Source organism: Podarcis erhardii (assembly GCF_964252035.2).
Source record: "Podarcis erhardii genome assembly, chromosome: 12".
NCBI lineage: Eukaryota > Metazoa > Chordata > Lepidosauria > Squamata > Lacertidae > Podarcis > Podarcis erhardii.
In genome coordinates this window covers 16,221,091-16,245,357 of record NC_138513.1, presented here as the reverse complement: position 1 = coordinate 16,245,357, position 24,267 = coordinate 16,221,091, and the positions used below count along the sequence as shown (strand labels likewise).

At 42.5% G+C, this 24,267-nt stretch overlaps 1 protein-coding gene and 1 long non-coding RNA gene across 3 annotated transcripts in view; one reads left to right on the top strand and one right to left on the bottom strand.

Moving 5' to 3' along the window:
* The window catches only part of LOC309326102, a 56,992-nt gene that overhangs the window by 22,346 nt on the left and 10,379 nt on the right, over window positions 1-24,267 (top strand). The gene's annotated exons all lie outside the window — the stretch shown is intronic.
* LOC309325929 (integrin beta-1-like) overlaps window positions 285-24,267 on the bottom strand; it is a 48,298-nt gene continuing 24,315 nt past the window's right edge. Inside the window, exons 14-16 of one of the 2 annotated variants that reach the window (XM_081834313.1) lie at window positions 21,052-21,144; window positions 12,481-12,613; window positions 9,599-9,709 (exon numbers count right to left, since the gene is read on the bottom strand). In XM_081834313.1, coding sequence (XP_081690439.1) covers window positions 12,595-12,613; window positions 21,052-21,144 — 112 coding nt within the window. In that variant the 3' untranslated portion in view covers window positions 9,599-9,709; window positions 12,481-12,594. Of the gene's footprint in view, window positions 310-9,598; window positions 9,710-12,480; window positions 12,614-21,051; window positions 21,145-24,267 lie in introns of those variants that run through there. The other variant, XM_081834314.1, reaches the window with a different exon arrangement.

The following is a 24,267-nucleotide window of genomic DNA, read 5'->3' as shown; positions in this document are numbered from 1 at the left end:
CATGAAAGGCGCGGAATTGGGGCCCTCAGGCTTGTCTGCGTCGGAGCAAAGCGGGGCTTTCCCTCCCTGGCCCTCGTCACGGAGCTCACCTTTGCCTTGAAACTCGGCTTTTAGGATCGACAGAGGTTCACAAACGCACACGCGTTGCCTTCATCCCCCTGCTGCAAGTGCAGATTGGCCAAAGGTTTGGTCCTCCGTAAGCACACTCCTGGGATATATTTTTTTTACTCGGAAGTAAAGCTTGCGTTCAGAGGGTGTAGACTTGCAGCCTCTTTCTGTTCACTCCTACAGGTTTCATTTCACGTCAGGCTGAAAAACAGAGAGTACATTGGAATTTCTGGGTGATCTGAAGTAGATCAGGAAAGGTTCCTTCCTGACTCCCAGTTGTTTGCCCTAGGAAAGACTCCCGAGTAAGCAGGTAGTCGTGTAACAAGGGGAGATGCCCTTCTGCGGTAAAGAGTTCTAGCAATGGAGGAATTTAGAAAGTGGAGTCTATTTTAAGCTTGTTTCTTGTCATAGGGAAAAGACACCGAACCATATCCCTAGATCCACTTTTTAAAGACAAAAGTTGATTCTATTCACATTGAATAGGCACTTTGCACATACTCACAACTCTCTCTCTTTAAAAAAGCCACATTCAAGTCCATGATAATTGAGCAGGCCCTACTAGTGTTGAACTACGACTTTCATCATCCCTGGCCATTGACGTACTACTCTTTCAGAACCAAACTTCCCCTTGACCTCTCTCATCCCTGGTTAGCTTAGTCATTTGTCTCATCCTGCCAAGTGACAGTTGATACAGAATTTTAAACACCCTTATACTGAGTCAGATCACTGGTATATCTAGCCTAGTAGTGTGTAATCTGAACTTCCAGCGGCTCTTTAGGGTCTCACTACAATAATGCACTAATTTGGAAGACAAATTCCAACAAGAACAAAGTGCATAAATCTTTAATGAAAGAGGAGCACCCCTTAGAAGGCATATGTTCCAACAGCACCACACTATTAACAGCAATGAGCATTTTTGCTAATGTGATATCTCCATAGAACCTAAAAAGACATATCTGAAAGTCTGCTACTACACACATCTGGATGTCTACAGGGGGCAAGACACTCAATTAGGGTTGCCATATTTTTAAAAAGTGAAAACCAGGACACCCCAAAAGTTGTGTAATATCCGGGGTGTGTGTGTTGGTTTCTAGCACTTGTTGAACCTGAGAAATTAATCAAAATGTACAGGCGCTTGCTTTGTTTACCATCTAGTTTTATGAAGATTTCTGGAGAACTCAAATGTTTGCATGCAGTTTTCTGATATTTTGGTTGGCCTAATAAAGGTATTGTCCTAATCAGTGCTATATTTTCTAGAAAAAGAGGTGCCAGAACTCTCCATGAACACCTCCCTCATACTCTTAGTTCTCAGGTAGGCACCATTGCCATTCTGAGATCTGGCAAGTTCCAGCTGAAAAAAAAGCCCTGGCCCTAATATTTATTTATTTTCTTATGGATTAAGACAGGCATTTCTACATAGTGTGTAACAACTGATTAATCTTTAATACTTTAGTTAGTCTATAAGACTTTAGCAGCAACAGTAACAACAGCTACAATATTAAATTAGGCGGTGATTCCATGCACAATGCTTTTAGAAATATACCCTTGTCCAGCTTTCCTCTCTACTTTAAAATAATAGTTTGCCTTTCCTTGTAACTGCAATAGCAAACATATTCCTCCCTTATATATCTTTTCCGGCATTGCCTGCACAGTTAGTTGTATAAATTTAGATTATGGTTTCTTAGGACCATTCAGATTCCCCCTGATTTATAGTCACACATTACAATGTTAGTAAGGGAAATGGTGTGTCTTTGAGAGAACACAAAGGGAAGTTCAAAAGGAGCTGTCAGATGTATAGATGGGCTCTATAGAAAGCAGAACTGCATAATTGCCAGCTCCCAATTCAAAACCACAAGTTCAGCAACCTGTGAAATTGATTTAAAAGCTGTCAGGAATAATATATAAAATATTGTCAGTTTCTGAGCCTCTGGAATACACTGTAGTCACTGTAAAAGTTTAGTTGTTGTGATCAATTATGTTTTAACAATGAATAGCTAAATTCAGTAATATTGCACTTTAACATATATTCAACCTGAATGAAACTCCCCCTTAGTTTTAAAATAACCTGCCAGATGGGCGGAGTATAAATAATAAAATTGTTGCTGCTGCTGCTCATGTTTAAACCTAGATCTACCATTTGTTCATGACCCATTGAACATCCATCAGTCTATCTACACTTGCACTATTCCTTTTGTTACAAAAAGCCCTGTGAGGGCATGTGAAAAGCTGAGTGGAGCAGCAATGAAACTATTATCAAAGGCCCTACCATCAGCCTGCAAAAGTCACACACCAGAGATCATTGTGTTCCCCGCTATCAGTTTGCTAGCTGTAGCTGGGCCTGGGGACATCCTATTCCATAGTAATAATTTTACTATTTATACCCTGCCCATCTGACTGGGTCACCTGAGGCACTCTCGGTGGCTTTCAACATATAAAAACATAATAAAACATTAACTATTTAAAAGCTTCCCTGTACAGGACTGCCTTCAGATGTCTTCCAAAGGTTGTACAGTGGTACCTCGGGTTACATACACTTCAGGTTACATACGCTTCAGGTTACAGAAATAGTACTTCAGGTTAAGAACTTTGCTTCAGGATGAGAACAGAAATCATGCTCTGGAGGCGCAGTGGCAGCAGGAAGCCCCATTAGCTAAAGTGGTGCTTCAGGTTAAGAACAGTTTCAGGTTAAGTACGGACCTCAGGAACGAATTACCGTATTTTTTGCACCATAAGACTCACTTTTTTCCTCCTAGAAAGTAAGGGGAAATGTCTGTGCGTGTTATGGAGGGAATGCCTACGGGTGGCATGCCTACGGATTTTCCTCCTCTAAAAACTATGTGCGTGTTATGGTCGGGTGCGTGTTATAGAGCGAAAAATACGGTAAGTACGTAACCAGAGGTACCACTGTATAGTTATTTACTGTATTTAGGTGAATCCAATGCGCCATCGAATCTAATGCACATCTCAGTTTTTAAAACCTTGGAACCAAAAAAGGTTTTTGCTGAAGAATGTAAATGCACCATCAAATCTAATGTGCACCCTAATTTTCGCAAATGTAATTTGGCCAAAAAAAGGTGTGCATTTGAGTAAAAACGGTATCTTCTTGGCTTGGGCGTCGCATATACTGTAGTAACTTTGTTATTAACTGCCATATGCAACTATTTCTGTGATTTTTAAGATCTGTTGATGATGCCAAGAAATCCTCCCAAGCACTTAATATACTGCAGTAGTTTGTGGCCTGGTGTTTTCATTCCTTTCTTGAAAACACACCAGAAAGTTTGGCACTGATACATAGTGAAATGCCAAACATATTTGCCTAGGATGCTAAGCAAAAATAGATGATTTTGGCTGGCAAAACACAATGGAATTTTATGCCATGCTGCCATAAGAGTTTGGTCAAGAGCTTGCCATCATCAAGATCTATTAGGGTCCATATCTGTTCATCTTTTGAAACTGATGGGTAATCTGTCCTGCATTTTCTAAGAAGAAAGCTGTTCTGAATTACCATTTCCACTAGAATATTTCAAAAATTTGACAACTTGGAAGAATAATTATAAATCAGATTCACCCCAGACATTCACCAAGCTCCTTGGCAATAGTGTTATGAAAAGCAATATTTTGGTTAAAAGGAAAGGTTCATCAGAAAAAGTGCATGAAGAATTTTCTAAAAAATGAGCACTTCCAATGACTGTCCAATGCTGAGTCCAAGCTGTAGTGGTGTAATGTTCAGTGGTTGTAATGAGGCCAGTGATTGGCTGTATTCCACCAGTACAGTATTTGAAAAGAGCTGTTTTGGAGATCAAATGTACCCTTAGGTGAGGGATGGGGAACCTCCTTGGCCCATACCTGTCAAGGAAGTGGAATTTGAGCACAAGCTGTCTCTTAACTGAAGCCCAGTCACCAATAAGATATCCTCTTTTTAGAGTAAACAGTTCATTTTTAACTCTATACATCGCGTATCCATTGGAACACTGAGAAACCCATGTTTTGTCCTCTATTTCAGTTCCACAGACACCCATCTGATGGAAGCAGGGTGGAGTACATTGACTTAGTCATTGGTACCACCCATTAGTGTTCAGTTAAAACAGAGGGTGGATTACTGGGGGACTTTGGAAACTCACTATAGATCTCAGCCTAACTCATCTTGCAGAATGCCTCTAAAGAGAAAATGTAAAAAATGTATAGAGGTAAAAAAAAGATACAGTTTAACCCATTATTAGCCTTAGGGTATGGGGGGGGGGGAATCCACACATGGTGTAGTGTAGTGGTAAAAAATGATGGATTCTGCCCCTCTCAGCACATTTAAGCTTTCCTCATGAAAAAACCCCTAAGACCTTCTAGACATAGGATCCCTTTAAAACAAATTCTTAGCCAAATTTACCCTGAATGTTCCTATAATTTTCACTGTGGGTTAGGATTTCCACTTCATCCTTTACACACACTCTTAATGAGAAAAAGTAGGGAGGGAGGGAGGATGAATTATTTTACCATGCCCAAATAACCAAAGCTTATTAAAGGCTCAATAATCCAAGCGGATTTATTTTGTGATTGTCCCATTATAGGTAAAAAGCACGTACTCCAGTCAAGCTGTGGAATTACCGGTAGCTAAATCTGCCTGTTCTGAAGGCAAGAAACAAGTATTACAGCTTGCAGCTATGGTAGAGACTTTGCCTTTTGATATACTTAGTTTGTGGTTACACAAACTCTTTTCCATTCCAGATCACACAATACCTGTGCAGTTATTTTAAACAAAATCCTATTTTTAAAAATCTATTTCTTTTGTCTCGTTTATGATCATATCAGATGTTCCCAGGACGGTTGCTGATGCTGAATGGAAAGATGACTGTGTTAGATTTCCAGTGATTCATAAAGCCACCTCCTTCTCTGTTCTCCTTTCAGAAGCCTTGCAAATTTCCCTCTGTCAGTTAAATTAGGGGTGGAGAACCTGAGGTCCTCCAGATATTGCTGAACTTCAAGTCCCATGGCCTCTAATAATGGGCCGAGCTGTTTGGAACCGATGGGGTTCAGAATCCAACGATATCTGGAAGACCACAGCTTCCGTACCTAAATCCTAAATTGTTGCTCATGAGGAACATGTATTCTGAGCATAATGACAGTTTTGTATAACTAAGTTTGTGGGTCACCATAGTGATCTTGCTATATTTATTACAAAGGAAATTGGGCACATGGTTAATGTTTTCACAAATACTCACACCACAGAGCAGTATATAAAAGTTGACAAAAATGAGCCTGGTTTTAATCATGGCCATAAAAGTTAATGCAAAGAAGCCCTTAAGACATACTTCCTCCTGATACAACCTCTTCTCCATGTGGGATATATTCAGGGTGGTACAATACACAGAGTTGGGCTTTATTGGGGAAAAACCTCCCCTTTCAGTCATTTACTGCAACAAGGGTTTTGCAATGAAAGTATTTTGTTATGATTAGGTCCTCCTCTCCTTTTTAAACAGTTGACATATATCTGTGTCAGTGTTACTTTCAGTTTATATCTCCATTATTCCAGTTTAACAGCATCACACAAAAGGAAAGTAGCTACTTATCTACCATTTCTTGTTGATTATAAACTATATTGCATAAAATGCAGTAGTATATAATCTGGGAAAATTGTTTATTACATTTTTTCATTGCTTTTTACACCAATGTCTCAAAGTGACATAAAGAGTATTTAAAAATACTGGACTACCTGCCAAACATTTAAAAACTGTGATACTCATATGTTGAGAGACTATCTGAAGACAGGTACTTGGCACTTCATATTCTTTATATGCCTTTGAAACAAGGTAAATATATTGGGTGAAGCATTTTATGGACATATTATCCTTAATTCTGCATTAAACCAGCACATGGTGCTTAGCATATGTTTTGTTAAGTGCAAATTTTAAAATAGTTCATGACCATCTTAGAATCAGCATAAGCCCAAGGCGTTTTAGTACTTTTCTTTATGTTATCACTTTATCTCCCGAGATGTGAGTAAGCCATAAGCAGGGTTTTACTCACACAGCACTGTTTGCACTTAGTAACACAGATAGTTTGTCAAGCAGGATTAATCAGCAATGCTGCTGTGAGATTGCTTGCTTCTTATCACCAAATCTGTAGTATAAACATGCTGGCTATGTTGGCCAAAATATGTTGTATGCTGTGGGGTAGACATCAAGGGAATATCTGGAAGCATCCCATTTTCGGTATGAATATGATATGAATTTTGAGCTTGCTGCTTGGAACACTGATTTGGAAATGACTGTGTCATTTTAAAGCATCCTTCCCCAAACTGGTGCCTCCCCCCGATATTTTGGAGTACATCGCCTATCATCCCTGATCATTGGTCATGCTATTTTTTAAAAAAGTTATTCAACAAGGTTTTCTAAGTGGATTAGCTTGATTGCAGGTTTGGTTTGCGCACAGATTTCCACATCACAATTAGAAACCCTATCTAACAGCTGCTCAAGCTTTGAAAACTAGACAGATGGTGTTACAAAATGTGTTGTGATGCTTCCCATTTCTGTAAGCAGTAGGAAACTCCAGCTGCTACAGAGTTGAGTTCCCTTTTGAGAAGCTTGTGTATTTTTTTGTAAGCATAAAAATATACAAGTTGAGCAGGGGGCATCAGACAAGAACTTTGGCAATCATGCATGCTGGTCTTTAAAGCAGTATCAGTTCTCCCAAAAGCTGAAAGCATAGCCTTAGAAACTCACAGCTGTGGCCAGGATGAGTCAATTTCCCATGAAAAGACATCTCGATTGCTTTCTAAAGCTTCATTCCACGTGGATTCCCAAAGATATAAATATATAGATTTGGTTCCTCAACAGGGATTTTGAAGAATTCTGATGGAACCATGAGTGAAAATTGCTTATTCATCCCACTTATGGAATGGAAATCAATCCTCTGATAACAATTCCATAAAGGTAAAGGTAAAGGTACCCCTGCCCGTACGGGCCAGTCTTGACAGACTCTGGGGTTGGTGCGCCCATCTCACTCAAGAGGCCGGGGGCCAGCGCTGTCCGGAGACACTTCCGGGTCACGTGGCCAGCGTGACAAAGCTGCATCTGGCGAGCCAGCGCAGCACACGGAAACACCGTTTACCTTCCCGCCAGTAAGCGGTCCCTATTTATCTACTTGCACCCGGGGGTGCTTTCGAACTGCTAGGTTGGCAGGCGCTGGGACCGAGCAGCGGGAGCGCACCCCGCCGCGGGGATTCGAACCGCCGACCTTTCGATCGGCAAGCCCCCACCCGCGTCCCTTCCATAGTTTCCTTTAATTCCGCCATCTGCAATCCCCTGCATCATATCCCATATAATGCCCAAAGGCCCCCCAACCTCTAGGAGCACATGCTGGTGTGGGGCAGTGAGGTCAGAAAGCCCCATTATGAACTTTTCTCTATTCAAAAAAGGAAAGTTAGGATCTTAAAACACAGCAATTAACAATCCATAAATTTAATTTATACATACTGTTGTGTATTGAGTCAAAGGATTTTATATCTGTATTATTATTGTCTGTAGTTGCATTAGGGTAAAGTAACTGCCTTTTGGTTCCAGAGGGTACAGCTACTATTGGTTCATTTAAGCTGCTGTATTTGAATCCTCTGTCTTATTGGTTGCCTCCAAAAGGCCAGGACTGTGATTGCCTGATATTGTTCCCTCCAAAATGTATCCTTTCTAGCTAGTTCCCTGTCCCTATAAATGTAGCTCTCCCCTCCTCAGGTCTCAGTCTTGTTGCTTTAATAAAGAAGTGTTACTAGAGAACTGTCTCCAGCATATTATGTCAAGAGAGCTGAAATCACAAACCCCACGTCACAACACATACAGTTTAATGTGGATTAGAAAAGCAAGCTATATAGCAAATCTAACACATATGATGTCCTTATTATTGTGGCTTACATTATTACTTCTTGTTTGGGAGGGCCTAGACTTCAATCCCAATAAGTCCTTCCCTGAATACACCATGGTTTGTGGTGGTGGGAAGTGCAGAACAATATGAATTGCAGAATAAGATTACAGATTTGATTACCTCTATTCATTTACAACTCTTTATGAAAACAATTTAGTAAACTGGTTTGTGGTTAGTGCATTCCATGCTGCATATGTTTCTGTTGCAGGACTCAGTGTTGGGTTTGTCCTAATCTATAATAGCTCCCTAGCAGTAAACTTTGATGATTCACTCTGACTCATTTTGAAGGATAGATTTATACCTCCAGTTCAGCAGCATCCAAATAAAATCACTGGCTGTTTACACAAGAAAGACCATCCCAAGCCTTTAAAAAGACACACATATATTTTCTCCCTTGAACATTTCACTTCTTACTTTCAGTTGCAAATCAAGAACTGACTTAGTTGGTCTTTAAGGTGCTACTGGAAGGAATTTGTTTTGTTTTGTCAGTTGCAAATCAGTAAGTACTGCTATAAATTAAATTTCAAGTGCCAAGTGAATGTCCTCCTTTTGTGGAGGTAATTGGTAAGAAGAGATCCTCTTTGTTACTGTAAGTTCAGTATAGAAACTGATGGAAGTGATGATTACAGCTTTATTGCTGTTAGGAGTAACTGAGACTTCAAGGTGAAAGCAAGATATGGAATTGTGCTAAGAGAGAAGCCTCTTGTTAATGGGGGTTCAGTCTTATGGAGTGTATTCATGTTGCCTCCTTAGAACACAGTGAAGTTGCTTCCCCATCTCCATGTGCTTCACAGCTCTTCCCTTCCCCCCAGCTGTTCACATCAGCACAGCTTCATTAGTGTCAGATTCGTTCCTGTTTGTATACACACCAGGGGGCATTGATAGGGTGGGGAAATGCCTTTTACCCTATGCAAAGGTATTCATAAGTACTTAATTCACTCTGGAGGTCCGTTCTTAACCTGAAACTGTTCTTAACCTGAAGCACCACTTTAGCTAATGGGGACTCCTGCTGCTGCCGTGCCGCCGGAGCATGATTTCTGTTCTCACCCTGAAGCAAAGTTCTTAACCCGAGGTACTATTTCTGGGTTAGCGGAGTCTGTAACCTGAAGCGTATGTAACCTGAGGTACCACTGTATTTTGTTAGGATACACATGCATTTTGGATAACATCATTTGATGTATGAAAACGCAGCAAGTGCACAGCAAACAGGAGTGTGAACACAGCTGTGTTGTCCATAGGGCAAGTGGGCAGAAAACCTGCAACTAGCACAATCCTGACCATGTCTGCTCAGAAGTAAGGCCTTTCTAGACCACTTTTACATTAGAAGCCAGAAGGCATTCTTCACTACTTCCACCATTGCTTGTTTTGCTTACTAGTTCTGAAAACCCCTTCATTTAGCCAATATGTGCCTGACAGCACAACCTACGCAGAAGTGATCCCCATTCAGTTCAGTGGGGACTTATTCTCAGGTCAATGTATGTAGGCTTAGCTCGAATGTTTATCTTTTGACCCAATAAAAATGAATAAGTTTTGGAGGGGCTCTTGAGATCAGTTTCCTCAAATGTTGGAGAAAGGTTAGCTATGACTTACGCGTTTCAGTCCTTCCAGATGTTTTACTTCCTTAATGTTGGTTAGACATACAAATATAAGGTTCCTGGTTTTCTACTTTACTGTAACGGGGGAGGATGTCCAGGAACTGAAAGGAACAAGGATCAGAAAATGCACCACCATTCTAAATCTATTTCAGAGGAAACTATTAAATGGATACTATACTAACTTCAGCTATCATGTCCCTGTTACCAATTTTTAAACCATTGAATCAATTGTTTCTGGTTTTCTTTTAAAAATAACGGTGTTTCTGCAATATAGAAGTATGCAGATAGGAAACAAAAAGAATAGCCCAAGGGCATTCTCTGTCCAATGGGTGTGTCATCCTGACCTTGCAAACCAGGGCAGCACTATTGAATGTGCTGCCAAAGAATAAAGTAAGCTGTAGCAGGGTCTTTGTTTAAAATCTTAATAAAAAATGAATCATCAAAAAGAGCATGTCCCTGCATGGCTTCTCTTTTAAACCTCTTTGAGATTTTTTTCTACAATCAAGTGACATGCACATTTTATTAAACAAACAAACAAACAAACAAACAAACGATAGGAGTTCAAATATCCTGCCCCATGTTTGCGTTCTGCAACCATATCCTACTACTCAGTGGTTTAATAGTGAATTTCAAAGTGCAGGAGACTCATCATAGCTGCCCCCTAAGCCACATACCAAAAATGCAGGTGGCTGTACAGATCCATTATTATTCACAAACACAGACACAGCCATGGGTGTAGCCAGGCCTTTTGTTAGGGAGGGAGCAGAACCTCAGTTTGCAATGTATTTATTTTTAATTTTTTGATGGGGGCCCATGGACACAGCCAGAATGACTTAGCTCCCTCACTCCCATGAGCTGCATAGCTTAGAGAAGAATTTGATTTGAACTTGTATAAACTGCAAAGAAAGCAAACCAAATCACTTTGGACTCTAGCTCGCAAAACAGTGACACTGACTGCCAAGCAAGGAAGGTTACCATAATTCTAAATCCACATTTCACTTCCCAGAGTAAAAGCAAGGCCTGTGAGTTACTGTGCTGCTCCTTCCATTAGCAAAAACGAGAGGAGGGATGAATGAGCTAGATATCTCAGATGCTAGGTTGGGAAACATGTAGATGGACAAAAGGAATGTCAAAAGGAGGAAATTGGAGTCTCCAGTGTGAAAGGGTAGTGCAGATAAGGCTCGCTGAGCAATTAATTCATTGGTTTCCCACTCAGCTTTTATCTTGCCCTTCATCTGACAAATTCTGGGTGGAGTTCATGGTTCTTCTCCCAATTCTTTGCTTATGACAACCCTGCAAGGTAGCCTAGGCTGAAAGATAGTGACCCAGCTTTGGGGCTGAGTGGTGATTTGAACCTGGGGATCCCTGGTCCTACTCCAAGTAGGGCCTTTTAGCATACATAATGGTAATAAAAACTTTCAAGTCACACTGAAATCTTCAGGGATGGATGATCTAAGTAATCTTTTAAAAAATCACATGTATGGGTGATAATGTACCAGTAAAATTGAGGGATCTTTAAACTGAAGTTTAGGCAGGGAACAGATCAGAAATCTATCTGTTATACAGTTTATTTATCTGAGGTGGGGAAGGAGACACCCAACAAGGATTTCCAGCAGAACTGGCGGTGGTTGTGGGGAGAATTCAGCAAGAAGATACAGTACAATGAAATTAGAGTGCACTGAGTATTTACTCTCCATTGCTAGTCTATGGGCAGTAGAATCTCTCTGCCTGAAGCAGCACTCCGGATTATGTCTGTATATGGAATTTGACACGGGCGGAAAGAGAATCAAACTCCTGACGCAAAGCCTTTAGTGTGCTAGAAACTCAGGGCCAAACTATGTGTTTTGCCAGAAGAGATCTGTGACTGATCTCTTGATGTTTTGTTCTGGTTTTTTGTTTTAGCTAAATATATCCGTGGGGGGGGGGGGGCTCTGCTCATTGGAGTGGGGAAGGAGCAATGAGGATGGAGCTTTTTAACATTCCCTGAAGCTTTTTGCTGCTCAGAATTGATGTTTGCTAGGTTAAATTTCTTCCTGTATTTTTTTTTCCTCCCAGGAAGCACGAGGAAAAGAGAGCAGGGAGGATTAAACACACCCAGCCTTTATGCCACTTCCTTGACCAAATTAGGACCTTTCTCTTCTCCCTGCAGCAGTGTTTAGCTGAAAAAGAAAGTTGGGAGATCATTCAAGGGTTTCCCAATATTACACATACCTTGGCACTAATTTTCCTGTTATTTCAGAAGCAGAGCCATGCCAGTTTGTTGCAGCTTGGGCACTGCAGGTACAACAGCTGATTGTGGCATGAGCTCCTTTATGCTATAGCCTACTTCCTCAGCTGCATCTGATGAAGCAGGCTGTTGCCTAGGGAAAATGTGGGCTATCATAAATTTCTTAGCCTTTAAGGCACCATATTTGCCCCTCTTGAGCTATGCTAAATCCAAGGCTAACAAATGTGGGTGGGGATGGTCTAGCCCCACATGTATCACTAGAAGTTTCATAGCATCCAGCTGTACACATCTACAGCTCTCTGCACATGATCAGGAACCCTGCCGCTCTATATATATTCTATCTGTATTCTAATGAGGGAAGGGGAGGTCAGAGCTTCAATGCATCCCCTGCAAAAGTTAATTATTCACAGATTCTTAGTGCCTGAAAACAACTATTGTTACCATTCTGGCAAGGAAACCTGGATGTGCATTTGATGTGATTTGCACCTTTATCCCTGTGGCAATTATATAAGTAGAAAAGGGAAAGTTACACTCTGTCTAACGCCTTTAAGTTCCACCATTAGGGTGAAGAAGGGCATGCTAATTTAAAGAGAATAACTTCCAGGGTTTTTTATTATTACAGTATATAAAAAAAATCTTCTTTACCCTCAACATTCTTTGATTCTGATAAATGCTGAATCACTTTCTTGCCTCTGTCCATTTCCTGTTGCTTCCTGTCACTGCATGTAGGTAGGGCTGTGAGATTTTTGGAGCAAAGACTCATCTCTTTGCTTGGCAGCTGCGAAGCAAACGGATTGAAATAGGTGAGCGGCATTCACAACATTCGCACCTCCACCCTACTTTTAAAGTGTTTGTTTATCATCTCTTAGGGACGTGGGTGGCGCTGTGGTCTAAACCACTGAGCCTAGGACTTGCCGATCAAAAGGTTGGCGGTTTGAATCCCTGCAATGGTGTGAGCTCCCATTCCTTGGTCCCTGCTCCTGCCAATCTAGCATTTCAAAAGTACGTCAAAGTGCAAGTAGATAAGTAGGTACTGCTCCGGCGGGAAGGTAAACGGCATTTTCATGTGCTGCTCTGGTTTGCCAGAAGCGGCTTAGTCATGCTGGCCACATGACCCGGAAACTGTACACCGGCTTCCTCAGTCAATAAAGCGAGATGAGCGCCACAACCCCAGAGTCGGCCACGACTGGACCTAATGGTCAGGGGTCCCTTTACCTTATCATCTCTTAAGGGCCTTTCTCTAAAGAATATTACAGAGATGGAAAAGGGACAGAAAATGGCAATCAAAGTGACCTAGGGTTTTAGGGAACAGAGTGACTCCCCTGGGAGGAATGGTTGCAGTGTTTGGCGAGGAAAATGTGTAGAGGAAAAGGAGAAATAGAAGCTGGTGAAATGATGCATGTTTCTCCCTCTCTCAAATCACTAGAATTCGTGGATGCTGAAAGTTGGAAAATCCAGAACAGATAAAAGAAAGCACTTGTTTGTGCAATGCATGGTTAAAACTATGGAAATCAGTTCCAGTGGAGGCAGTGGATAGGTTTAAAAGAGGGTCGGACAAATTCATGCAGGATAGGGCTATTAATGGCTATTAGCTATGATGGCTTGTTCTGACTCCACCATTGGAGCAAGTAATGCTTCTGAAAACCAGTGCAATAGCTGGACTCCAAAGACAAGGGGGAGAGTGCTCTTGCAGTTTGATCCTGCTTCCATGTTTCCTGCTGGCATCTGGTTGGCCAGAACAGGATGCTGGGTTTGATGGAAAATTGGCCTGATTCAGACTCTTCTTATGTTCTCCCTCCAAAGCCTCAGCTGCCAATTCTATTGGCAATAATATCTGCCTATTTATTACTACATGTATAGCCAACCTTTCCTGCAAGGAACTCAACATGACATGCACAGCACCCAGTCATGGCTCTTTTGTTTAATCTGTAGTTCAGCCCTAAGAGGGAAGCTTTTGATCATACGGTTGGAACTGGCATTTTTTGCATAGGTTTCAGATTATACAGGTTTTAATCTTTTTCTTTAAAAACAAAAGAGAACGTGTTACTACTGTCCAGTATCATGGCTATGTCACAAAACTGCCTTTAAAAAGTTGTAAAACAGGCATTCACATTTAGTTTGCCTTCAGATGGCTGCACATTAACTGTTTGCTTTACAATGGTGTGCTTTCTGGTGCAGTCTGCTAACATCCCAAAATGTACTTTCGTAATGGCAGTGGGTCAGCAGCGGAAGGACATCTCAGCTTGCAGACATAAACCGTTTTGCATGGCAGATTAGTCAGGCCAGCAAGTCTGTTCTCGTAAAAGGTGAAATTGCCTTGACATGTTGTGCTGATAAGAACAGCTAAAGGTATTACATTGAAATATTTTCTCCCTCAAAGTAAGCAACGCACATATTTTGAAGGAAAGAAAAAATATGAGGCAAAGGGGACTTTTGTTGTGACAGCTGGCTTGACAGCTGTGGTGTATAACTGTGCCACAGCTATACCTTCAGTCAGCCAGCATGCTCTGACGCCACACTGTGGTCTTACAAAGACCAAATGGACAGCCACTGCCCTAATCTATACTTGCCTAAGCTTTAGTTGGATTTTGAACACAGCACGGTGATACAATGGCAGTAAATACAACATAAAGGTAAAGGGACCCCTGACCATTAGGTCCAGTCGTGACCGACTCTGGGGTTGCGGCACTCATCTTGCTTTATTGGCTGAGGGAGCCAGTGTGCAGCTTCCGGGTCATGTGGCCAGCATGACTAAGCCGCTTCTGGTGAACCAGAGCAGCACATGGAAACGCTGTTTACCTTCCCGCTGGAGCGGTACCTATTTATCTACTTGCACTTTGACGTACTTTCGAACTGCTAGGTTGGCAGGAGCAGGGACCGAGCAATGGAAGCTCACCCCGTCGTGGGGATTCGAACCGCCACCCTTTTGATCGGCAAGTCCTAGGCTCTGTGGTTTAACCCCCAGCGCCACCTGCGTCCCTTAAAATACAGCATACCCACCACCTAAATCATTTTGCTTCAACTGGTGGATCATGTGACCCACAATAGGGTTTTAACTAAGGTGGGCTGCTCCAGTAGTACAATAATTCATTTTCTTTTTATTTAAGTTTTGTAATAAGCCTCATGTATGTGCTAAAATTAAGACACAAAAAGGTCAAGGGAAATTGCTATCAACCTGGGGCCCACAATGCGGTGCTCGCAAGCACCACAACACACTCAGATATGCTCCTTGGAAGCCACTAAGGTCTAGTTTTTTATTTTTAAAACTGAGTATTTTTGACATTCTTGTTGTTTGATTGGAGTTGTATTTTTTGGATGGGTGTGTTGGTGTTTTGTCTGTTAGGAAGCAGCTCTGAGCGTCACCAGTTTTTCTTTTGTGAAATGGGCATTTTGTGGTGCCCTCAACAGCTCTTTAAATTTCCCACTGGGCCCTTGGGCCCAAAAAGATTGGGTACCTCTGCTATAAACCATTACACTGAGGCATTTGCAGCACTCATTCACAAATCAACGGGCAAAAAATTATCAGCAGTGGTGGAACTTGCCCAGTCATGTAAATGTTTACATTTTCCATTGGACCTGTTTAGGAACATAAGACCATTAAATCACTGGTCCACTGGACCAGTAATAAATCTGCAACAGTGCCCAAACTGATGCCTCTGTCAGAGTCAAAGGTTTACTACTCTTGAACATGAAGTTTTTGTGCTGCATTGCCCAGGATACTCTTTTAGCAGAAGTAGTGCCGTCAGAGTTTGACCAAACTGTGGGAGGCAGTGGAAGACAGGAGTGTCTGGCATGCTTTGGTCCATGGGGTCATGAAGAGTTGGACACGACTAAACAACAACAACAGTGCCATCAGACTGTTGTCCATAATATCGGGCTGTAACTCCTTCAGTTCTGTTGCTCTGAATAATCCTGGCATTGATATGACAGGTTACATAGGGGAAAGACTCTTTCCAGCTCTCTAGAAAAACCAGGCAGTGAGATTTAGGCTTAAGGGGACAACCTCAAATCACTAACTCAAGAGCAGTTCTACAGAAGGCAGCAGAACAGTTTCAGAGTATGCAGCTTGAGATTGCAGCCTTAAATGGTAAGCATTTATACAGCACATAATTTTTCCATCCCTGGGCAGAATGCAACAGACGTCTTGAGTGCTTTGCAATAATACAGCATAATTCATTTCTCTCTATGGTACTTTGAATCCTGAGCATTAGGTCATCTTTTCCATACATTTGCCAGAGCAGGATTATTGCACAGAGAAGACTCTCTCCAGGGCTTTGTTCTAAATGACCCAACAGATGAGACACATCATTTTTCTTGAATGTGTTCCACAGTCTGATAATTTTAAGGTCTCCTCTGCCTTTGGTAGTTGGCCCAAATTTTCCTGTTAAGTCCAAATGATTTAAAATCCTGCATTTTTCTCCTTGTGGCAAATACATTCTAGAGCCGATTGATCCTATCGCTTTGTACATTTAATGGAATAGCTTCGCTCCAGAAGAAATAGATCAACTTCTGTTTCTCCACCGTTATATAAAAACAGTGAGGGAATGTGAGCCTGGGCAAACACTGGAGAGGGGAAAACATGTAGCCAGTTTTAACAATTACATTTTTAAAAAGCAAAAGAAATGCCTACAAAAACATAAAGCATTCCTGTGTTGGGAGTGGGCAACCTTGCTAGTTTTCGACCTTTTAAAAAAAGCCGTAGGAGTGCTCTCATTCATGAGTGATACAATGTGGAAAACTTGCTTTAAAAAAGTTCACATCATAGCACACGTGTGGAAGGAATTAGCATCACATGATGCATGTTTTAGCACATGGATGAGTGTGGAGGTCATAAAGCCACATTCAATGCAGCATTCACAATAGCCGTGGAGAGAAGGGAAATAGCATTTCCTGAATCACAACTACAAAACAATGTAGTTTGAGTACTGTGAAAACAGCAGCACAACCAGTCCTTTGAGGAAAGTTCTTCAGGGTCTTGGAAACAGACGAACAACAGCTGTACATTTCATAGAATCAAAGAATTAAAGAGTTGGAGGGAACCCCGAGCATCATCCAACCCCTGCAATACAGGAATCACATGGGTGGCGAAGAACAGTGTGGAAATCATTCTAAACTGCTGGATCCCTAGTCTGGGGATTCCTACCCCCTTATGATTGCATATGTGCCATTTATAGTCTCCAATACTTGGTACATTCCCTCCTTCATTGGCATCTTTCTTGGATTTGTACAGCCCAGTTCTAAATGTGCAAACATGGAAGGAAGTCCCATTGAGTTCAGTGTGACTTATTTTCAGCCAATCTACTTAGGACTGCATTCTTCTGCCTTGTCTCTGACTCCTTCTGATTAAATTCCAGAACCATATGTGGCAAGAGTATTGTTAGCCCAGAAGAAATTCTGATGAAAGAAGAATGGCAGATGAAAGTAATGGACTATGCAGAATTGGACAAAATGACAGGAAGGATTCGAAATCTGCGGGATCAGAGATTTACAGAAAATTGGAAGAAGTATGAATTATTTGAAGAGCAACTGTAATCAACAAGTTACAGATAGGTAGCCGTGTTGGTCTGCCATAGTCAAAACAAAACAAATTCCTTCCAGTAGCACCTTAAAGACCAACTAAGTCAGTTCTTGGTATGAGCTTTCGTGTGCATGCACACTTCTTCAGACTTCTTCTTCTGAAGAAGAAGAAGTGTGCATGCACACGAAAGCTCATACCAAGAACTGACTTAGTTGGTCTTTAAGGTGCTACTGGAAGGAATTTGTTGTGTAATCAACAAATTACGCTAGTAGGACTACAAGAAGTTTTGTAAGGGGGGGGGGTTGGATTTGATATCCCGCCTTTCACTCCCCTTCAGGAGTCTCAAAGCGGCTAACATTCTCCTTTCCCTTCCTCCCCCACAACAAACACTCTGTGAGGTGAGTGGGGCTGAGAGACTTCAGAGAAGTGTGACTGGCCCAAGGTCACCCAGCAGCTGCATGTGGAGGAGCGGGGAAGCGAACCCGGTTCTCCAGATTACAAGACTACCGCTCTTAACCACTACACCACACTGGCTCTCCAGAAATATACGAAGTGTTACAAAGTAGAAAAAGATAGAGATATTGTTTATGAGTTTGAAATGTAATAGGGAAGATAAGACATGCATACTGAGAGATTACATTGGAAAATTTTCAGACAGGATTGATTTAAATCAAAAATTTGAATAAGATGTAAAAGTATGTTTAATTACTGTTGAAAATGATATGTTAAAAAAACGAATAAAAATGTATATATGAAAAAAAAATCGAGAACCATATGCACATAAACTAAAACATAACAAAAATAGTCATAAACAATAAAGAAAACATTAAAAAATACACAACCAAACTGAACAATTTCCACATAAATCACGAGATCTAATATAAAGATACAAAAATCTGAACAGAAACCCCTCCCCCACAACAAAACCCCCTAGGGGGCTTCACAGCTCTCATTTATGTGTAAAGAAAACTCTGCACTTGTAATGTGTGTGTGGGGTGTTATTTATTTATTTATTGCATGTATATCCCCCCGCTTTTTCTCCAAGGAGTGCAAAATGGTTCTCTCCCACCTCATTTAATCCCTGCGACAACCATGTGAGGTAGGTTAGGCTGAGAGATAGTGACTGGCCCAAGGTCACCTAGTGATATTCATGGCTGAGTGCAGATTTGAACCCTAGTCTCCCAGCACCCTGTCCAACACTTAACACCACACTGGTATGTGATGCCTTTGCTACATACTTTCATCTGCTTTACTACTAAATGCTGTCTTAGAATTCCTTTCACGGATTCCTTTCTGGCTTTTAAATAGCTACTGATGTTTTTTAAAAAAAATAAAAAAATGTACATTTATGAGGAACAACAGCACATGAAATCCAATATAAGCATAGGACTAGCCAAATGAAACAAACAGAAAAGATGCAGAGTTAGGAAGTACAAGGCTCAGTTCGAATCCCTGCCTAGCCTCTGGGTGACTCTGGGCCATCAGTCTACTTTTTTTCCCCTCAGGATCAACTTGTTTTCTTCAAGTGACATTGTTTTTAACCAAAAGCAGCTGTGCAGAACTGCAATCTAGATCGGAAGTTGAGGAGTGTGGGGAGAGGAGCTTATCTCTTCCTTTACAAGTCATTTTTCTCTCAGAATAGCCCTCTCTAAGTTTAGCCCTGCCACACTGGGCATTTCTTATCCAGACTGTCAAACCTTGTTTTGGTTAAAGCAAACTTTGTTTTTTAGAAATCCCTCATAAGAAATAAGGCTATGTATACACATTTTATTTTAAAATCATTGGGGACAGAATACTTGGTGTGTCCCATCCCCTATATAGTCCACGTACAATCTAGTTCTATTGAATATCTCCACCCCCTGCGGAAAAGGACTTCTTGGGAACATAACAACTCATTGCCGACTGATTCTGCATTACCCCGCGGTGTATCCATTTGAAAACAGAAGAAAACAGCAGCCTGGGCAATGGGTGTGTTTGTAACTGTTACCGGAAAAATCTGAGGGCTCCCTTGGACAAAAAGTAAAGACACCAACCAGAGTAAATTGGAGCAAATCAGCAGCCTGTAGGCTTGGTCTTTATTGAAGAAAGACTGTCGCGACAGGGTGCTCCCCTCACTTGCAGGTGAGAGGAAAGACCCAGAAGAATAGTGTGCAAGGTCTTATAAAAACTTTTGAAATTCCCCTCCTCGAGATCAAGCCCACCCCCAGAAACATCATGCATACATTACAGAAAGGAGGGGTTGAGGGAGGCATACATTACAGAAAGGAGGGGCTGAGGGAGGAGTTGGTGGTAACCTGAGTGTCTTGTCACCTGGCTGGTTCCTCCCTTCCCCGGAGTCACTTCCAGGAACTTCCAGGAGACAAAGGGGAGTTGGCAGTTTCCTGCCCCCTGAGGGAAGATCTGATCATTGTCCTTTGTTTCAGTCCATGCTGAATCCACTCCCATATGCAAGTTCTTTGTGATCTTGATTGTCTTCTGTCTGGGATCATCAGGGTTGGTATGGGCAGAGCTCCTGTGGATGTGCTGAGACAGTGAAGGGATTATGGCTGACCAGGACTAAGCCACCCCCCTTTGTTAGTTCTTGTCATATGGAGTAAAAATAAAAATGGAACAGTGCAAATCCGATGTATGGTTGATTTTCTATGAATTTATAACAGAAATGTGGCGTATGTAGTGTGTGAGTGTGTAGTTTATAGAAACAGAATGATTGGGGTGGGGTGGGGGGGTTCCTGCTACATATCCACACCTGCCCAGGGACATTGTAAGAGGGCGTAGCATCCTTGTAAATACCCTTAAAGTATTCCTGGTTTTGCACCTGTTGGTTATTGAACAAAGTGAGATTCAGAAATGAGATAAGAACTAGAGGCTCCTATGGAGAAACCACCACTGTTACAGGGGATAAGCAAGGAACAAAGGACGCTTTGTGTTTGTCCTGCCTTTATTTTTTTAGTGTGAGGTGTCTGATAGGGAGTTTGTGCAGTTGGAGTTTGTGCTTTGAAACTCTCCTGCAGATGAGGCCTTTTTATTTTGGTCTTGCTCAGTGGTGGCAGCAGCACCCGCCCTGTTTATGATCCAGCCTCCTGGCGACGGCTGACAAATCTGGAAGCTTGCTCACTTCTTTGTGACCTTTCTGCTGATTCCAACAGCACCACACTACTGTTACTAAGGATTCCCCATTCCTTCAATGGACCAACACAGCTACTTCCAATTTTTCTCCACTTAAAGTGCAATGCAAAATCAACCATGATTTAGTCTAAGTGTGAGAGAGAAATCAATCAGGCAGGCAGGAGGGGCTGGGGAGCAGCTTAAATGTGCAAGCCCATTTAAAGAAAAAAAAAACCCTTAGAATTCCTCTAGATTTGGCCTGATTCCTACTGACTGAGGAGCTGGCTGCGTCTCCTTTTCTCTTTGATTTAATGACAGAAGTATCCAGGAGGCTTCCAAAGCCAAAAGCCCCATATGTTTGACATTCTTTTTCTTCTGGGAAACTGGAAATGACCTCAGACCTCAATGCTTATAGTCAGCCAATTTGTGTGTTTACTGAATTGTTGTTACTATCCCCACCCCCCACCCCAAGGGAATCTAAAGGGAATATACTTTTGCCTGAGACAGAATTTTGAAACTCCAAAAATAACTTTTTGGCTCCTTTGCAATACTTTCTGTGAGTGCTGTTGAGCTTCCCCTTTTTATTCTCTGACCTTTTCACTCTTGCAATCTCTCTCTTGACCTCTTGACTTTTCTGCTGATTCTGGTGAGGCCATTGGCTCATTTGCTCTGATGTCATGGTGACCCTGTGTGAGAATGAGAGGCGACAGGGTCTCTTGTGGATCTTTTGCTTAGCTGAATGCTAATGGGAAGTGCAGAATCTGAATTCTAAGACTGGTCACATGAAACCTCTGGTACATTCAAGCACATGCATATTGCCTACAAGACTTGGGTTACATATGCTTCAGGTTACAGACCCCGCTAACCCAGAAATAGTACCTTTGCTATAGAACTTTGCTTCAGGATGAGAACAGAAATCCTGCTCCGGTGGCACAGCAGCAGCAGGAGGCCCCATTAGCTAAAGTGGTGCTTCAGGTTAAGAACAGTTTCAGGTTAAGAACGGACCTCTGGAACAAATTAATTTCGTCTTGCGAGGCACCACTGTACCTACATTGGCTAATGTGATTTTTAAAAGTAGACTTCTGCTGCTGCCTGCTGCCTGGTGTATGAACATCACCCACACATATGCACAAAATAGTACATGAAGAGACAATTATAGTGTCATGACAGAACAGCCAACTTTTGTAGGTCTCCAAGAGACAATTCTATATTCTGTTCAATTTATTACAGTGCCATATGTACGGTAATTCTTTGCAGTCCTTTATCTGAGACACCACATTTATTGACGTTAAATCTGATTAATGTTGCAAGGTTTAAATTCTGTAGCCTTTATCACAAATGCACTTCCTGAATCAAATTATTCTTCATTGAAGCTTTTGTACTTTCTTCCACTATATTTGTAATATGAGTTTTTTTCATTCATCTGACATGATTTGATTGCTAAGAAACCATTCTTTTTCTGTGCTAGCAAAATCTCTTATGCACTCATTTGGTCCACTATAAATCATAATATTCACAAGTTATTTCTTAAACATTTGTCCTTTATTTATTTTCCTTCATCCACAGCGTGCAGTTGGCTTGGCTCACTTTCTTAAGCTATCTTTCTACAGCCATTTGTTATCTAGGTACATTTTTGGGATGCAGCTGCTCTGAGTTTGCAGCGTTTTTTCCTGCCTGTGAGACCTTGTCTTAGATAAGGAGTTCAAGTCATGTACAAATGATGTGTTTATGGAGCAAGATTTTGAATTTTAACTCAGTAAAGATGTCCTCTTGCCTCATATGTATAATTTACTTAAATATAAACCAGGCCGTTCTGTCTGAGGAAGGAGTTCACTCCTGCTTCTTGGTTTCAGCTAAGGCCTTCAGCAATTCTTGAGTGAAGATTCGCAAGGAATACAAGCAACTCTTCTGTCACTGTGATTTAAATGAGGTTAGGCTATAGCTCATTATCTGTTTAACAGTTCATTGACACAAGGCACTGGAGGCAGAAAAATCTCAATCTCTTGGGGGGAGGGGATGGTACCTGTTAGGGTTCCAAGGGGTTGCTCGAGAGTAAGCAGGCAAATGCCTCCCTGCTCGGCTGTGAAGCCTTGCTTTCAATGCCAAAATAAACTTTATCTGTCCAGAGCGCCACTCTCCCGTGGCTGGCTCATTCACTGGCAGAATCCGTGAGTGGCCGGTCCTTAAACTTTTCCCAGCAGAGTAGTTTCTTGATGCCCAATCTGCGCCTCCCCAGGCAAGGTGTCCTGGCATGGCCTCGACTCCTCCGAGCCCTGAAGCTCCTCTCCACTGGAGGCGTGGTTACTCTCCTCCGCTGAGGAGGAGCTGCTTCCCACGATCTTTGGGGGCTCTCTGTAATCCATCTGGCTTTTCCCCTTTCCCCCCTGAGCCAATGGCAGTTCCCTGACATCTGCCCCCTCCTCAAGACCCCCCTCCCCACTGGTGAGGTCTTTGAACGTCTCCTCCTCTATATCGTCGGCCGGTGATGTAGGAAAACCCCGGAAAGAACCATCATCATCCTCCGTGGATTCAAAAGCTACTTCCCATCCTCTTGGATCCCTTCCCGCTGCTTGAACCTCCCAGTCTGATTCTTCTCCCTCGGACACCTCCCCGCCCTCCTCTTCTGAGGCAGGGAAACCTACAAAGTCCCCTTCGTTGTCCATGGGTCTGAACTCCTCCTCCTAGAACCTAGCTATTGGTTTAGGCTTGCTTATGTGGGAACAAACCATGGAATTCTTCCACCAGATAACCCTCTGTGATGGATTCTGTGGGAACCCACGTGTTTTTGGATCTGGGTTCTCCCTCCCAGGCCATCAAGTACTCTACCTGGTGCCCTCTCCACCTAGAATTGAGTATTTCCCTTGCTTCATTACAGTGTTCCCTTTCCTCTGCCCGTGGATGGGTAGTCACCCCTCCCTCCCTCCCTCCCTCCCTCCCCGGGAAGCCCCACCTCTCCCTGTGATGCAAAAACAGGGACCTATGGAACACCGGATGTATCCTCATGCTGTCTGGCAATTTCAATCTGAAGGCCACTGAGTTAACCTGCTGTATTACCTCAAAGGGCCCCAGCTGTCTAGGCTGCAACTTTTTGCAACCTCCCTTTAGGGGCAAACCCTGGGACGACAACCACACCCTGTTTCCCACCCGTATGACCTCCCCCGGCCTGTGGTGCCTGCCTGCCTGCCTTTTGTAGACTTCTTTAGCCCTTTCCAAGTTTAGCCGGAGTTGTTGGTGCAAGGCCTCCATCTCTTCTGCAAATTGCTCCATCGCTGGCACACTCCATTCCTCCTCTTCACACCCTGGGAAGGCCCTGGGGTGACACCCGTAATTGGCCATGAAGGGGCTCATTCCCGTGGACATGTGTTTAGCGTTGTTGTACGCAAATTCAGCTAGCGCCAATTTCTCTACCCAATCGTTCTGCCTCTCAATGACATAACAGCGTAGGTACTGCTGTAGTATTCCGTTCACCCTTTCGGCCTAGCCGTTGGTTTCTGGGTGCCTTGCCGTCGAGAAGCTCACCTCTACTTGCAGCAAGCTCATGAGTTCCCTCCAGAACCGCAAGGTAAATTGTCTTCCTTGATTGGATGCAACCCTCAATGGAGTCCCACGCAGCCTAAAAATGTGGTCCACAAACAGCCTGGCTGTCTCCTCTGCAGACACCGCATGAGAGCAGGCCACGAAATGGCACATTTTGGTCAGTAGATCGACCACCACCACCACCACTGTTTCCCCCCTAGACTTGGGCAGATCTGTCATAAAATCAATGGACACCACCTCCCAGGGCCTCTCCGGTGTTGGTAAGGGTTCCA